At 43.1% G+C, this 17,605-nt stretch overlaps 1 protein-coding gene across 1 annotated transcript in view; it reads left to right on the top strand.

Moving 5' to 3' along the window:
* Positions 1–8,134: 8,134 nt before the first annotated feature.
* Positions 8,135–17,605, top strand: part of kcnd1 (potassium voltage-gated channel, Shal-related subfamily, member 1) — a gene marked incomplete at its 5' end in the record, with an annotated part of 42,539 nt that continues 33,068 nt past the window's right edge. Inside the window, 3 exons of the mRNA XM_084575201.1 lie at positions 8,135–8,290; positions 12,345–12,590; positions 14,227–14,939. Coding sequence (XP_084431327.1) covers positions 8,135–8,290; positions 12,345–12,590; positions 14,227–14,939 — 1,115 coding nt within the window. The remainder of the gene's footprint in view (positions 8,291–12,344; positions 12,591–14,226; positions 14,940–17,605) is intronic.

The raw sequence follows: 17,605 nt of genomic DNA, 5'->3' as shown, positions 1-17,605 counted from the left end.
TAATAAAAGTTTGAGTAGATCTGTGCAAATGAAGATGTAAAGATGTTTAGAAGGCTGCATCCCCCCCTGCAGGCCAGAATAAATCTACAGGAAGCTGATAAATATAATTTAAATTAAAACAATTGAAACTAAAATGAATATGAAGACCCGTATCTGGTTCAGGATTGAAGTCAAACGTTTAGAGGAGTCACTGTAAATATTAAAGTGAATCAGTAGCCAGAGAATAATCTGAAATATCAGGTTAGTTCCCGTTAAATCGTCTAAAAACCTTCAGAGTCTGTGGAGTAAATGTGATCTGAACATTGTATGTGCTGTGTTTTTTATTTCTCATCTTAGATATGATGTTGTTGTTACTGTATAGACTTTATATCCCATTAAATATAATGTTTAAAAAGATGAGATGTTTTCTGTCTGAGGACGAGGAGACTGAAATCTTCCTCACTTCAACACATCAAACCTGGTCTCAGTTTGTCTTCTTCTGTGGTTAAATGGCACTGAATGGTAAAAAGGCACCAACATATTGGTCAGACCAACTAATATTCACATGAGAGGATGGAAACAAATAAAAAAACTAATCTATTCAATTGTCTGTTAAATTTCTCCTCAGTTTTGAAAACTTGACTTTAAATTAGAGTAAAAACCTTCAACAATGGACTGAAGTAACTCACAAAACCACCGAGGCTCCCACCGTCTTCAACTCTTCAGAAATTATTGTACTTGTTTCCATCTTTAAGAGTCTGATGTTGGGAGAAAACATGAAGCTACAAACCTCAGTTCCAATGAAGATGGGACATTGTGTAAAAGATAAATTAAAACAGATGATTTTCAAATCTTTTTCAACCTATATTCAGCTGAATAAACTACAAAGATATTTAATGATCAAACTGATAAACTTCATTGTTTTTCTGTAAATATTCACACATTTTGAATTTGATGCCTGCAACACGTCCCATAGAAGCTGGGACAGGGTCATGTTCACCACTGTGTTTAGGAACTGAGACACTTGAAGCTGTTGAATTCTTTCTTATTCTTGCTTGATGTATGGCTTCAGTTGCTCAACAGTCCACTGTCTCCGTCATTGTATTTTGCTCTTCATAATGTATCACACATTTTCAATGGAGGACAGGTCCCAATAATGACTTTCACCTGTTTCCAGTTGACCTGTTCACCTGCGGAAGCATCCAAACAGGTGTTTCTGAACATTCCTCAACTTTCCCAGTCTTTTATTGAACCTGTCCCAGCTTCTATGGAACGTGTTGCAGGCAGGAAATTTAAAATGAGTGAATATTTGCACAACAACAATAATGTCTATCAGTTTGATCATTAAATATCTTTGTAGTTTATTCAGATGAATATAGGTTGAAAAGGATTTGCTAATCATTGTCTACTGTTTTTATTTATTTATTTATATGATTATTGAGATTATTGATTATTGCATGTTCTCCCTGTGTCTGCGTGAGTTCTCTCCAGGTTCTCCAGCTTCCTCCCACCGTCCAAAGACATGCTGGTTAGGTTCATTGGTGATTCTAAATTGGCCTTAGGTGTGAGTGTCTCTCTGTGTTAGCCCTGTGATAGACTGGAGACCTGTCCAGGGTGGACCCCCCCTCTAGACCAATGACATCTGGGATAGGCTGGAGACCTGTCCAGGGTGGACCCCCCCCCTCTAGACCAATGACAGCTGGGATAGGCTCCATCCCCCCATGATCCTTCACAGGACAAGAGGTTACAGAAGATGAATGAATGTGATTATTGAATGACTGGATAAAAACCACCGACCTGTAGATGATAAACTCCTCCTCCCTCTGAGAAACAAATACATGTGAGTGCAGCTGAACTGAGGTCCAACCTGAGGTCAGGGACTCTGACAGGTGACTCAGCTTAGAAACAGTCAGTCCAAGTCCAGGAGATCTCTGTGAATCCTCCAGGAGAAGCTGGAGATATTGCTGCATTCATCAGCTTAAAGGTTGGTTCTCACAGGAAGAGAATGAGACTGAGGGTTGAAGGAAACTCTGATATGCACCAACACGAGAACCAACGCTAGAACCAACACTAAAACCAACTCTTTAACCAACACTAGAAAAACACTTAAACCTACACGAAAACCAACACTTGAACCAACCCTAGAAGAAAACACTAGAACCAACACTTGAACCAACCCTAGAAGAAAACACTAGAACCAACACTAGAACCAAAACTAGAATCAACACCAGAACCAACACTTGGACCAACACAAGAACCAATACAAGAACCAACACTAGAACCAGCACGATTGATGATCCATTTAAAACCAACAGCAGATCTTTAAGTGTGAGGTGAAGCCCAGAGAAAGAAGCTTCAAACACTGGCATTAAGATCTTGTCAGTAAGTGAAAAACCTTGGTGTTATCTTTGATTCAGATCTTAGTTTTGAGCCACACTTTAGAAACTTAACTACAACTGCATTTTATCAACACTGTAGCCGTTAGCTTGTAGCACCAGAGATTTTATGAGGTCTGAATCTGGGTCCCATTTGTTGTTGGACCGTTCTGTTAGTAACTAGCTGGGCTTCCTAATGTCTATTTGCAGGAGTTCATATAAACACAGATAAATGTTGAAAACATTTTCAGCTGCAGAACAAGACATTTCTGATTTCAGTAAATCAGCAGCAAACTCTCTCACTGATCATTCTCAGCCTCCAACATTCACTCTCTGCTCGTCTGCGATGACATCACAGATTTAATGTTGGTGAAGCCTTCACATGATCAGTCACTCTGATCAGAGATGAACCGTTTCCATGGAGACCAACTAGATAAATGTGTTTACATCAAATCATCAATCACTGTGGAACTTTACTGATGATGAGGAGGATTACATCTCCTAAAATAGATCAGAAGAAGTAGTAGAAGTATATCCTCTTCCATGTTTTCCTCCAGTCCTGAACGTCTCCTGATTTCTCCAAGCCTCCCACATTGCTGTCCACACAGATTCCAGCTTTGTTCATCTTTTCAAACACCTATTTCAACAACTAGTTGTTTTTCTACCTCCATGTTTCTGAAGCTTACTTTCTCACTTACTCCTCTTGGTCCCCGATGGGGCATAAGGCTTCAACAAGCTCTCTCCACCGCATTTGGTCTGTGGCAGCATGCTGGGCCTCTCCACGTGACAGGTTCTTCTGATCCAGCTCTTGCGTCACAGTTCTGTGCCAGGTGGTTTTGGGTCTCCCAGGTTTTCTCTTGCCTGTTGGTGTTCATCTTAAGGCAGCCTTTGGGATATGGTTCTGCTCCATCCTCAGCACATGTCCTGCCCAGGCAGGTGAAGTCTTCCACATACTCAAGTGGTTCTGCATTCACAAGGATGGGGCTTGTGTGGGTGGAGTTTACACAAAACATTTGAGTCCAACCTGTTTGGCAAAGATGTTGAGTCTGTCAGTTTTAGCCTGCATGTTGTTGTGGTTGGTTGATGGATGCCTCTGGGTCTGTCTGCTGTGGTGTTGGTTGTGATCCAGTCTATGGCAACAAGGAAAAGGATAGGAAAGATGATGCACCCCTGTCTCACTCCTGACTGTACAGGAAACCACTCGGAGATGGTGTTGCCCATGATGACATTACACTCAAAAAGTTCATAGGCTGTTTTTATGATTCTGATTATCTTAGGTAGTATTCCATAGGAGTGCAGTATCTTGACCAGGGTGTCTCGGTGGACACTATCAAAGGCCTTCCTAAAATCATAGTTGATGTAGAGGGGTGCATTCCATTTCAAGCACTGCTCTATGATGTTTTGCAGAGCAACAATCTGGTCCATGCATCCTCTTCACCTCCTGAAGCCTGCTTGCTCCTGTCTGGTGTTGATGGCTGTCTTCATCCTGTTGAGAAGGACTCTGCAGAACACCTTGCTTGGAACAACTAGAAGAGTTTTTCCACGCCAGTTGTTTCCATGCCAGGATTCATGGGGCTCAGATTGTGAAAGAGTGGTTTAAGGAGCATGAGACAGAAATCATGTCACATTGCAGAAGCTAATTGAAACAATGCCACAGTGAATGCGTGCTGCAATCAAAGTTAAAGGCAGTCCAACGAAATATTAGAGTGTCTGACCTTTTTTTTTTTGTGGCGAATTTTTATTTTTTTATTTTTGGCCAGGCAGTGTATATATATCAAATGTCATAGGACTCAACTGAGCCGGTTAAATAGATGTCTAAATTCATGATACTGGAGTCGTCTTTGATTGCCAGTTAAATGAGCCGGATCCCGAATCTTTCTTTCACCACTAGTCATCAGGGTTGGAGTAGCTAGTAGTAGTAGTCAACAGTCGTGTTAATGTGGTAATGTCAGCCCTTAGCATTTCAGCATGAATGGTGTCTATGCCACCTTACTGCCCTTCAGGGTTTGACTGGCGGTTTTAACCCCTTGCAGCTTTGCAATGTCCAGTTTTTTGTTCAGTTTCTTCTGCCACTGTCCTTGTGGGACTGTCTTCTTCAGCTTGAGTGTGATGGTTACAGCGATAAGGTACGGTTAGGGTTAGGGTTGGGGTCGGTATAGGCATATGCCTATAGGTAGTAGGCAGTATAGGTTGACCCTGTCAGAAGCCGTAGGCTCCCCCCAGCATAGTTCTTAGATTCAAGATTCAAGATTCAAGATTTCTTTATTGTCAATTTCTCAATACGTTTGCAACATACAGAAAAATCGAAAAAACGTTTCTCTCTCTTTCTCACATAATAATAAATAAAATAAAATAAAAACCTAAATAGACCTAAAGTGGGTGAGGTTGGCAGTGAAACAGTTGCTATGTAAACATCTGTATATAATATAAATATAGTGAATAAATAGAAAATAGAAATTTCTATGTACATCAGTGCAATGTATAGTTACAGCTTGGATTTTTATTTTTATTTATTTATTTATTTTTTTTAAAAAATGTGCAAAGGTGCGGTAAGGTGCAGTTTGCCGTCAGAAGGCAGGTGAGGTAGAGTCCCTGTGTGATGGGTGGGTTATGGTCCGGCAGGGGGCATGAGGCGGGGGGGGAGGGGGAGGTGGGCAGAGTTCAGCACCCTGACAGCCTGATGGACGAAGCTGTTCAGCAGTCTGGTGGAGCGGGCCCGGAGGCTCCGGTACCTTTTCCCCGAAGGCAGGAGACTGAAGAGGGGATGTAGGGGGTAGGAGGGGTCACTGGCAATGCTGGTGGCTCTGCGAGTGAGGCGGGTGTGGAAAATGTCTACGAGGGAGGGCAGGGGGGCACCGATGATCTTGCTGGCTGTGTTCACTATGCGTTGCAGAGTCTTTCGGCAGGAGGCAGTGCAGCCTCCGTACCACACAGTGATGCAGCCAGTGAGAACACTCTCAATGGTGCCCCGGTAGAAAGAACACATGATGGAGGGCGGAACTTGTGCTCTTCGTAGTTTCCGGAGGAAGTAGAGGCACTTCTGCGCCCTCTTGGCCAGTGATGTTGTGTTATTAGTCCAGGAAAGGTCTTCTGAGATGTGCACCCCCAGGAACTTGGTGCTGCTCACCCTCTCCACAGCAGCACCTTCGATGGTCAGCGGGGGATGCTGGGGGTGACCTCTCCTGAAGTCGACAACAATCTCTTTTGTTTTCTCCACATTGAGGATGAGATTGTTGTCCTTACACCACTGCACCAGTAGGCTCACCTCTCTTCTGTAGTTGGCTTCATCGTTGTTGGTGATGAGGCCCACCACAGTTGTGTCATCCGCAAACTTGATGATGTGATTGGTGCTGTAGGTTGGAACACAGTCGTGGGTTAGCAGGGTGAAGAGCAGCGGGCTGAGCACACACCCTTGTGGAGCTCCTGTGCTCAGCGTGATGGTCTTTGAGGTGTTGCTGCCAACCCGCACGGTTTGTGGCCTCCCTGTGAGAAAGTCCAGCACCCAGTTGCAGACGGAGGTTTTTAATCCAAGGTGGCTCAGTTTTGGTATGAGTTGCTGGGGAATGATTGTGTTAAATGCTGGATCATGGATCATGGATGCACACAAGCCTTAAATGCTGGATCATGGATCATGGATGCACACAAGCCTCTTCAACACGACAAGGAGGGAGGGCTGTTTTTGAGTCCACGGAGAGTCAGACTCAGTGGTTAATCTGAATGTTGTCCTGCTCCCTCATTCACAAACTATGGAAACTTTATGAACCTATCTGGACCTGCTGGAGCTGAAGAGGTTGTATTTCTTGATTCAAACCAAACCTGAGGAAGGAAAGTTTTATTGCTCCCACTGTGGACTCTATGCAATAAACCAGCAACAATAAGTTTTCATGTGACGGAGAGCAGCTTTATTGTTGCTGCTTATTGAATGAAGAACGCAAAGGGAGAACTAAAGTCTGTTTGTCCTTGTCATCTTTAATAACCTGCAGATATTTCTTCATCTTCAACACATCACAATAAATCTGTCTGTCTGTCTGTCTGTCTGAATACATCAGAAAATGTATCAATGCATGCGTGCATCAGGTGTCCTGTTGAATTCTGGGAAACATCTGCAGCAGTTTATATGGGACATGAAGAAAGACCAGGGTCCAACATGATGTGAATAAAATCAAGTAAATCAGTGTTTCCTCCTCTTAGTTTGATGGATAGTGACCTTTCAAAATAAAACTACAGGATTTCTTGTTTAATGATTTAAATCAGCAAAGATTTATCAAATTAATATCAAATAACATTCCAACATGTTTCTGAGCTGAAGACCTAAGGATTATATATGAAAATATATTTGTGTCTGAAATTAAGGAAAAACAGACTAGAGGTCAGAGAGATGTTTAAAGAAAATAGCGAACAAAATCGGACCTCCATCTTTTTCTGTTCCTTTTTCTTTTTTTCTCCCATTTCTATCTTTTTCAGGTTTTCTCCCAGTTGATCCTCTTCTCCTCCTCTAACCTCACCTTTTTATTTTCATCCTCAACAGCTCTTCTTCTTTACTTTTTTTAGTCTATTCGCCCATCCTTCTGTTTCTAAAGCTCTCTGTTCCTCCTTCCTCATCCCCCGATTGTCCCTTCTTCTTTATTTTCCTTCTTTTTACTCTCATCCAAATCTCTGTCTCTTATTTTTAACTCCTGTTTTTCATCACTCCTTCAACAACCCTTTCTTTTCTTCTTCCCCCCTTTCCTGTGACAGCTCCATCTCTCTTTCTCCTGGTTTGTCTCTCACTCTGTCTCTTGGTGTTTGTGTGTTTTCTGACAGGACGGCCATACATGGACATGGAGTAAAGACGGACGGACGCCTCCTCCTCGCCGTCTCTCCACTGAAGTCCTTCAATAAGGGAGAGAGAGAGACGGATAGAGGCTGCAGAGAAACACTTAGAGGGAGGGAGGCTGCTCAGATGATTCTGTCTATCTTGCAACTTCAGGGACCATCATCACAATTTAATAAGAATCTGAAAGGCTGCAGAGCTGCAACAAATCTGTCTTCACAGAAAGAGAGACCGGACGAGAGAACTAGAGTCAGACAGACACCAAAGTTTTAACGCTTTCCTCTCTGCATTCTCATATCTCTGCTTGGCATTGTAAATCCCTGCAGCAATAAACCAGAACAACTTTATTATCAAAGAACAACTTTATTTTCTGCTCAGACTGCAGAGGCTTCAGGAAGGACTGTTAGTCTGTCCAGAGAGTTTAGGAGAACGTCACATCAGGGTTTTAATAGAAACAACTCATCCAGAGACTTTCTGGAGTCTAAAGGAGGCATTTCACACTGAGCAACTTCTTAAAGGAGCTGCTTCACACTGAGCAGCTTCTTAAAAGAGTCATTTCACCTCGACCAGCACCTTAAAGGAGCCGTTTCAGCCCGAGCAGCTTCTTAAAGGAGCTGTTTCACCCCGAGCAGTGCCTTAAAGGAGCCGTTTCTGCCTTTATTCTGGAGGGCAACAGGACGTCCAGGCTGCGACTTGTCAGAATAAAAGACGGGCCTCGTCTCTGTCACATGCATCAGCCTTCCTGCTTTGTCACAGCGTTTGTTTCATGGCTTGACACCAAACTCCTTCTGAACCCTCCCTTCGCCCCTCCTCCCCCATCCTCCCTCCTCAACATGTCCAACCGCTTCATCTCTCGCTGTCCCGACAGCTTCAGGATCTCAGGGCAGGAAAAACAGTGAGCCAGGTTTTAGCTCAGGTGCTCTCCTCAGACTACTCCCGGGGACAGGTCCCGACTATCTGATCCAAGATGGCGGCAGGCGTGGCAACGTGGCTGCCGTTTGCGCGGGCGGCGGCCGTGGGCTGGCTGCCGCTGGCAAAGAAGACGATGCCCAAACCTCCAGTGGACAATTCGTCCAAATCAGACGAGATCCTGTATGTCAACGTCAGTGGCGTCAGGTTTCAGGTGGGTGCTGCTTCTTACTGAGCATGCTCCAAACATTAAGTAGGTGTGGCTACTTTAATTCACACATAAACTACCACACAAGAAGATTAAATTAATTTCTGAAACGTAGTTTGACTTTCAGTTTAAATTCATTTAACAGTAATGTTTCTGTTCTTCAGCTCTGGTTTGATTTCAACAACTTTCTATAATATCTGACAGACAATGTCAACATGTGCAGAGAGTTTCCTTTTAGCAGAGGAAATAAGTAATAAATATGGGGATGCTTCACACGCACATCCACCACCCCCACCTCCACCTCCACCTGACAAAATGACTAAAAGCTTCATGTGTGTTTCTTCTGGTGGCAACTGTATACTGTAGTTTAATTCCATTCAATTCAACTTCAGTTCAACCACCGGTGTCTCGTGTCCACATTCTCATCCTTATTTCATATATATACGCGATATAAGAGAAGTAAACTGTAAAGATATTAGAGATATATTGCTGTCATTATTGGTTCGAACTTTATTCTCATTTTAGAAAATTCAGTTAAGTAAAAAAACCTTAGTGAGATGGTGACGATGACATAAAGAAAGGATCATCCTGATTAAACCTTTTCCAAGTGTCTTCTTTCTGAAGGTTTGTTAACAGTCCACACTGAACTCTCTGAAATGTGAAATATATTTGTTAGACGTTGTTCTTATAAATTCAGTATAGTCACTCGACATTTTCGAGGGGGAAATGTCAGAGCTCGCTGAGATGCTCACTCCACGTTCCTCCGCTGTTGTTGCTCTAATCAACGCATTGATGTGCATTTGGGCAGAAATAATTATAAAATGGCTCCTCAACAAAAATAGATGTTGTTGGCTTTCAGCCATCAGGCAGCTTCTCTTAAGGTGGCAGAATAGGTCCTTGTCATGCAGCGGCAGAACTTGACTTTCATACAAGGGCTGATTCTCTTTCTCTAACCTGGTACCTAAGGAACATGGCTTCTTGATAATGTTCAGAATCCAGAGGTGTTTTTTTTTATTTTTTTCGTCATCTTCAACTCTAAAACACACTAATGTGCAGAATTATACAGAGAGCTACACCAGTGCTTTGTATTCCCATAATCCCAAATAGTCCATTTTCCTCATCACTGTTTATGTGCTTGACAATAATATGTAACAAAAATTAGAGCTTGTTCAGGTTATTGTTCATATGCACATGATGGATAGTGAAGAAAATGTGGGCACTAAAAGTCTAATTCTCTGGCTGAACTGAACTGAATACTCAGTTTACAAAAGAAAACATCAGACGTAATATTACATAAGGTAACATGAAGAAATAAACCTATAAAACATAAAATATAACCCAAAATAAACACAAGGGAAAATCAGCGTATTCATCTCTTTGAGTTTGGGAGTTTCCTCATTTATGCTCAGATCAAGGGGAAACAAAAGGCTAAACATTCACCATCTCTGTACACACAAACCTTCCTAAATATATAACATTACACTCTGTCCTCCCACTGCTAACTCCTGCGGTTGACTTCCAGTTCGGCAACTTTGGCGTTTGACTTCCACATTAAAGGTGCAGTAGGCAACTTTTATAAAACTAACTTTCTGTCATATTTGCTGAAACTGACCCTATGTTCAAGTATAATTGCATGAAGCAGGTCATTTAAAAAAAAATTCGGCTCCTCTGGCCCCTCCTAGAGCCTGTAGCGCGATTTGCAAGATATCCACCGCTCCACATTCAGATGCACCAATCAAGTCCAGGGGTGTATCTAACAGAGTGTCAATCACTGCTCATGGACACGCCCTCCCCTCCCTCCACCACCTTGCACCACTTGTCCGTGGGCGTGTAGAAGGAGCCGGGACGTAATCTTCGTGTGAGGCCTGTGCCTCAGCTTCACTCTCAAACGTCTAACCACATCAACAGGTAGCGGTCATATATCTACCACATAGCAAATTGATAAATCTAAACTGTGGAATAAAACGCCACAATGAATGCTTCTAACTGTTACTGATAGCAAACATCACCGATGTAGGCTACTTTCAGAAACATCCTAACCTTGGTTTTGTCCTAAAGTTGACTATTGCTAAATATTTTGACCTAAAATTATTTAGCAATAACGAAGGGTATTATAAAAAGTATATTTCCAGGGCCAATATGCACGCGCTCTATCGTGCACAGCTCTCCCTTGTGGGGGGAGGGGCTTGGGAGATCGCTTTGGGCTTTAGCGGAAAGGGGGGAGGGACTGAGAAGTTGTCAATGTTCAAATTTTTTGGCTAAGTCCTGGATCTTCGCAATCCTGCCTACTGCACCTTTAAACCTCTCTGATATATTTATCTGGTATATTTATCTCGTAGTAGTATCAGCTGATTTCATTGTAAAATGACCAAGAAATTTTGAAAATATAGAAAAAACCTGGATAAATGTTTTTGTGCTATCATCATATCTACCGTTTTAACAAAAACTGAGAGAGTTTTAAATCTACACTTTCAACTGAAGTTGACATCAGTGCTTTTTTTGTTACGAGGCCTTGAAAATGTCACATGATCTGATCACGCTGTAAGGATCATAGACTCTAACCCTAATCCGTAGACAAAAGTTAACAATATGAATCACAAAGTGGAAATATTTTCATCAAGTAAGGACATACAGGAGATCAATAATTAATACAATTCATCTGGAAAGTATTCACAGCGTTGTTATGTTACAGCCTTATTCCAAAATGGATTAAATTAATTTTTTTCCCTGAAAATTCTACACACAACACCCCACAATAACAACTTGAAAAAGTGTTTGCAAATTTATTAAAAATAAAAAACTAAGAAATCACATGTACATAAGTATTCACAGCCTTTACTCAATAATTTGTTGATGTACCTTTTGGCAACAATTACTGCCTCTTTTTGAATATGATGCCACAAGCTTGGCACACCTGTCACCTATTCCTCTTTGCAGCACATCTCAAGCTCCTTCAGGTTGGATGGGAAGCGTTGGTGCACCACAGCCATTTTCAGATCTCTCCAGAGATGTTCAATCAGATTCAAGTCTGGGCTCTGTCTGGCCCACTTAAGGACATTCACAGAGTTGTCCTGAAGCCACACCTTTAAAACCTTGGCTGTGTGCTTACGGTGGTTGTCCTGCTGAAAGATGAACCGTTGCCCCAGTCTGAGGTCATGAGCGCTCTGGAGCAGGTTTTCATCCAGGATGCATTCATCTGTCCCTCTATCATGACTAGTGTCCTAGTTCCTGCCCCACAGCATGATGCTGCCACCACCATGATTCACTGTAGGGATAGTATAGGCCTGGTGATGAGTGATGCCTGTTTTCTCCAAACATGACGCCTGGTATTCACGCCATAGAATTCAATCTTTGTCTCATCAGACCAGAGAAATTTGTTTCTCATGGTCTGAGAGTCCTTCAGGTGCCTTTTGACAAACTCCAGGTGGTCTGCCATGTGACTTTTACTAAGGAGTGGTTTCCATCTGGCCACTCTACCATACAGGCCTGACTGGTGGATTGCTGCAGAGATGGTTCTCCTCTCTCCACAGAGGAATGCTGGAGCTCTGACAGAGTGACCATCAGGTTCTTGGTCACCTCCCTGACTAGGGCCCTTCTCCCCCAATCAGCCAGCTCTAGGAAGAGTCCTGGTGGTTCTGAACTTCTTCTGTTTACAGATGATGAAGGCCACTGTGCTCATTGGGACCTTTAAAGCAGCAGAAATCTTTCTGTACCCTTCCCCAGATTTGTGCCTCAAGACAATCCTGTCTCAGAGGTCTACAGACAATTCTTTTGACTTCCTGCTTGGTTTGTCCTCTGACATGCTCTGTCATCTGTGGGACCTTATATAGACAGGTGTGTGCCTTTAAAAACCATGTCCACTCAACTGAATCTACCACAGGTGGACTCCAATTAAGCTGTAGAAACATCTCAAGGACGATCAGTGGAAACAGGATGCAGCTGAACTCAGTTTGAGCTTCATGACAAAGGCTGTGAATACTTATGACCATGTGATTCCTTTTGTAGAAGGAGAGCTGGCAGTGGTTTGTTCTTAGTTTGATCTGCTCTTTAAATCCTCCAGACGTGGAAGAACACTTTGGATCGGTATCCCGAAACATTGCTGGGCTCTTCAGAGAAGGAGTTCTTCTACAACGAGGACACACAGGAATATTTCTTTGACAGGGACCCCGAGATGTTTCGGCACATTCTGAACTTTTACCGCACTGGGAAGCTGCACTACCCACGACACGAGTGCATCCAGGCCTTTGACGAGGAACTGGCCTTTTACGGCATCGTGCCAGAGATCATTGGAGACTGCTGCATGGAGGTACCACCAACTTAATTTTGCTTCTCAAAATTCATCTAAAATTGATATGATATTTGAATGAAACACAGGTTACATCAACCCTATCCACATTTCTCACAAAATGGATATTGATAAGCCACTGGCGGAAGGAGCTGTAGAGAAGTGGTTAGAGAAGCAGCTTTGCTTCAAATACAGAGAAATAATTTCCCCATATGAGATTAATACGGGAAAAAAATAATAATCAATTCAAATGGGTACAGGCTCAGTCATAGATGGTATTCATCTCTTTAAAGAGAACTGTCTCTAATTACATTTTTAAAGTTTGTACAAAGAAACCTGACAGTTTCAGTGACTCCATCCAGTCTTTGGTTTCAGTCCAAACAAGGATGAGCAGCTTCCAGCTCTATGTTGTTTTAATACTGCAGTCTTCCTAGAAGGGTTCATAATGCCTGTAGTGTACTGTGGGTGCTGTGACCTTTGACCTTTGATCATTTCCTAATGGTTGCGTCTAATGCAGTTATTCTGCTGCAGCACTCATTAGGTCTCAGTGTAAAACCAATGATGGATCTGAGGGGGATTAATAACGAGCTGCTCTCAAGCCCATTATCAAACTCAGTCTGATTTGCCTCTTCTGACTCTGAACCCGGTCTTTCTGTGAGAGATTTCTTTAATGAGTCATAAACAGGCCATTTGTTTACTCCAGAGCTCGTTATCCTTTATGTTAGCCTTGTTTCAGCCTTGTTTGCTGAGCCTTTCATATCTTCATATCCCTGATTTTAGAGGCAAGCCGCCGAGTGACTCATGAATGAACAATCGTGCTTTCCTCAGATTCTGCAGACCTGACCACAAATGTTGATTCAACTGGAACAGATTCTACGTCCTGCATTTCCCATTTCACTTATTCAGCCCTTTCTTCCTACAAGGAACAGGATTTAACTTCCTTCTATATATGACAGCCAGCATCTAGAGCAGGGATGGGCAACTGGCGGCCAAGGGGCTGCACACGGCCCGCGACTTCACTCGAAGTAACCCTTAGATTAATTTTTGAAAATTATAAAAATGTGTCCTCTGCGGCACTGAATCGCCTCTAATGCAGACAGCGCCTCGTACACGCTTCCACCGGGTCTTCTCCACCAGTGAAGAAGAGACGTTGAGCCATGGCTAAGAACGGAGGAAAGAGAAAACTTGATCGAGAAAATCGTGTGTGTGTTTCAGGTGAAATGGGAAGAAGATTATCTGTTCACAGAATTTAAAAGCAAACCTATGTGCTTCTGCTTAGAGATGTTATCTGCCATGAACGATTTCAATTTAAGTTGCCGCTACAACACGTTGCACAAAGATAAATACGAGAAGTATACTGAAGCTGCAAGGGCTGCTATCGTAGCAGACCACAAATCAAAAGTACGCAAACAACAGCGACTTTTTACCAGTGGCCACTGCTGGTGGTTGTGAGGTAGAGTGGGTATACAGGGAAAATGTTGAACTCTTTATTAGTGTAAAAATGTTTGTCTGCTGTTCTGCAGCTTTCTGACATCCTTGTGAACATATATATATGTGTGTGTGTGTTCCATCTGTACAACAGACAGAATCAACTGATCTCAGTTCTGTTTTCTGGATCCATGATTTGTAGCCACGCTTGCTTTGTGTCTCTGTGAAGGAATACCGAGACAGGAAGAAGGAAAACCAGGAGCGCCTGGCTGAGGACACGGAGGCCAATGATGGGTCGGACGCCCCCCTCCCTCCACATAGCACCTCCCGAGAGCGTCTGTGGCGAGCCTTTGAGAACCCCCACACTTCCACCATGGCGCTGGTCTTCTACTATGTCACTGGCTTCTTTATCGCTGTGTCCGTCATTGCCAATGTGGTGGAGACGGTGCCTTGCCGGCCCCCTAAGGGCCGGGTCAAGGAGCTTCCCTGTGGGGAGAAGTACCAGCTGGCCTTCTTCTGCATGGACACGGCCTGTGTGCTCATCTTCACCTTCGAATACCTGATGCGTCTGTTCGCTGCTCCCAGCCGCTGCAAGTTCATGCGCTCGGTGATGTCGGTGATCGACGTGGTGGCCATCATGCCCTACTACATCGGTCTGGTTATGCCCGAGAACGAGGACGTGAGCGGTGCCTTCGTCACCCTACGGGTTTTCAGGGTCTTCCGGATCTTCAAATTCTCGCGGCACTCACAGGGTCTGAGAATTCTAGGCTACACCCTGAAGAGCTGTGCCTCTGAGCTGGGCTTCCTGCTCTTCTCCCTCACCATGGCCATCATCATCTTCGCCACCGTCATGTTCTATGCTGAGAAGGGCACCAAGGGCTCCACCTTCACCTCCATCCCGGCCTCTTTCTGGTACACCATCGTCACCATGACGACACTTGGGTGAGTTGATAGCAATTTAACTTTGTGTGATACCAAACAGATTTGATTTGATGACTGCATTGATGTTAATGCCGTCACCATGGCAACCACAGTGTGAGCTTTACGCTGTAAACATCCTGTTTGTGTCTGGAGTTCAACCATCCACCATGAAAGGAGACGAAGTGTGTTAATGTGTGTGTTTCTCTCTGTGTTAATGTGTGTGTGTTAATGAGTGTGTGTTAGTGTGTGTTAATGAGTGTGTGTGTGTCTTAGTGTGTGTGTGTTTGCCTCCCACTCGTTGCTTCTTGACGACGGTGGTGTATCTTCATTCTGCTGCCGCCCACACACTTCACTGCTGCCACAAGGATGAAGGGTCTGTGTGTGTGTGTGTGTGTGAGAGGATGATGATGATGATGATGATGATGATGGTGTCTTCATCCTGCAGCTCTGATCTGTTTAGAGGAACCTTCCATCATGTCATTCTCATGTTGTGATTTTACTGAATGAAACAAAGGCTTTTCATGTTTGTGTGTTTTTTTCTCTCTGCTGTGGTTTGGTTCCATTTGATGAAGAGAATGTTTCAGTTCTGGTCCAGTTTGTGTTTTTAACATTGATTAGAAAGTTCAGATGTCAGTTACTAGATTTAAATGTTGTCTTTTAGTCTGTTCTCCTGGTTATCACTATTTTTTAAAGAGAACAACCGGTAACGTTGGAAGGAACTTTCTCTAAAGCTGCTGGTGACTGAATGAAATGTTCAAGTGGAACATGTTCAGGTAGCTTTTTTTCTACCATAACATGTGAGGCGTTCTTCTTTGCTGTTTCAGCGTTGGATCCTTTTGACAGAAAAAAAGGTTCATGTTCCTCAAAGAGAGATGATTGTGAAAAGTCGATGAAATAAAATGCAGGATGGTTCCTCCTCTTCAGTTCCATTAGTTATGAGCAGGGAGAGGCTGCCATGGAAATGGATTCTGCAGGCAGCAAAACACAAGCCAGGCTTTTATCTCCCCCTCCTCACCCCTCCTCACCTCGGTTTCTGCTCTCAGTTACTGTTTCTCTCCTCCCTTCTGGTTTCCTCTTCTCTTCCTTTGCTTTACATGATCAGCTTTAAAAGACCAAACGTTCATTTATTGTGGTTTTGTGTTGATGAGCTGCAGAGGAGATGATGCAGTGTTTTCAGATCATAGTGAGTCAGTCAGGATTGAAAATGTTTGGATAACTCAGTTGAACCCACAGGAGGTTCTCAAGGTTCTATGCTCTGGTTCAAAGCATGGGAAGTCTTTAGAAAACGAAGATGGCGAGCTTTGTGAAGTTGAACGATCTTGTGAATTTGCAATAAAATCACATGTTCAGATTGCTCTGTACGCATTTGTGAATCTCATGTTTCACGTGTGGATCATGGAACACACATTTGTGATCCTTTTCAGACTAATTTAATTTCATATTGAAATTGAATACAGAATTTCTACTGCTGAAATGAAGCAGAGAGAACTTCAGCGGTTCCTGTTTCTCAACAGAAACCAACGCTTCAAATCTTATTTTTGGTGAAAGAGCTCAGATTGGTTCTAAATCAGGTTTGAGAACTCTTGGTGAAAACGATCAGACTGGACAATGATGTTGGTTCAAGGCCTGAACTGTACAGGACGTCTGATGCTGTAGTGACGTAGAAGATCATCAGCTGGTTCCCTGTGAAATGGGTTCAGATCTAAACATGAAAAAGAACCTCCTCCATCCTCCTCTTCTCTTTATCCTCATCTTCCTCCCCATCCTCCTCTTCATACCTCAATCCTCCTCCTCCTTTTTTCTCATCTTCCTACTTCCATCCTCCTCTTGTTTTTATAACCCCTCTCTTTCCTGTGTTATTCTCCCCCTTTTCTCCCTCGTTCATTGTCTGCAGTCCACTCTGCTCATTTGTTCCCGTTTGTTCAGTTTCTTATCGCTGTTTTTCATCGCACTGTTTTTATTGCTTTGCTCCTGAGTTTTATGGCTGTGCAAATAAGCTGGAAGTGAAATCATAAACTCCTCGCAGCTTCTCCACAAGCAATATATGTGAAGGGAAACATAATCTGCTGGAGCTGCTGCCAGGAAAGCATGCAGGCTGTTTGTGTCTTCAGATAATTCATCTTCCTTCAGGTGGTTGGATGAAAAACCTTGTGACTGAACAAAGATCCATTCTCAAGGGAAATCTTTAACTGACTGAAATTATTATAAAGATTTTATCTTAATGAGCAGCAGGAGGACCACAGATGAACTGGAGTTGAATATGTAATGTGGTGTGTATAATGAGGATAGTGTAGTTTCAGATATAATGAATACTTTAATTTGGGCAGACTTTCTAAACAAAGACCGGATAGTCCATGTTGACTTTGTTGCGATTTTTATTCTTCTTCTTATATTTCTTCGCTTTAATGTTCTGTGTACCTACAAATGTCTGCCCAGGACAAAGTGCAAGGGCGAAACGCATCAAACCTGGTAACTTGGTAGAAGTCCTGCCATTCCACTTTGCCAATTTGTTAATACACATGCCTGCAGCTAGGTGGCGCTATAATAAGTCAATTTACATTTTGGCTCATATCTCGAGAACCGTGTGCTCTAGAAAGAAAATTCTTTCTCCCTCTGATTCCTTATATAGTCCTAGTTCTAATGGACTAGGCCACGCCCATTTCCAGCCATTTTTGTCCGCCATTCTG

The sequence above is a fragment of the Chelon labrosus genome (assembly GCF_963514085.1).
Source record: "Chelon labrosus genome assembly, contig: SCAFFOLD_67, whole genome shotgun sequence".
Lineage (NCBI taxonomy): Eukaryota > Metazoa > Chordata > Actinopteri > Mugiliformes > Mugilidae > Chelon > Chelon labrosus.
Note: the sequence above shows the minus strand (reverse complement) of the source record. Positions and strands in the feature narration are given on the sequence as shown.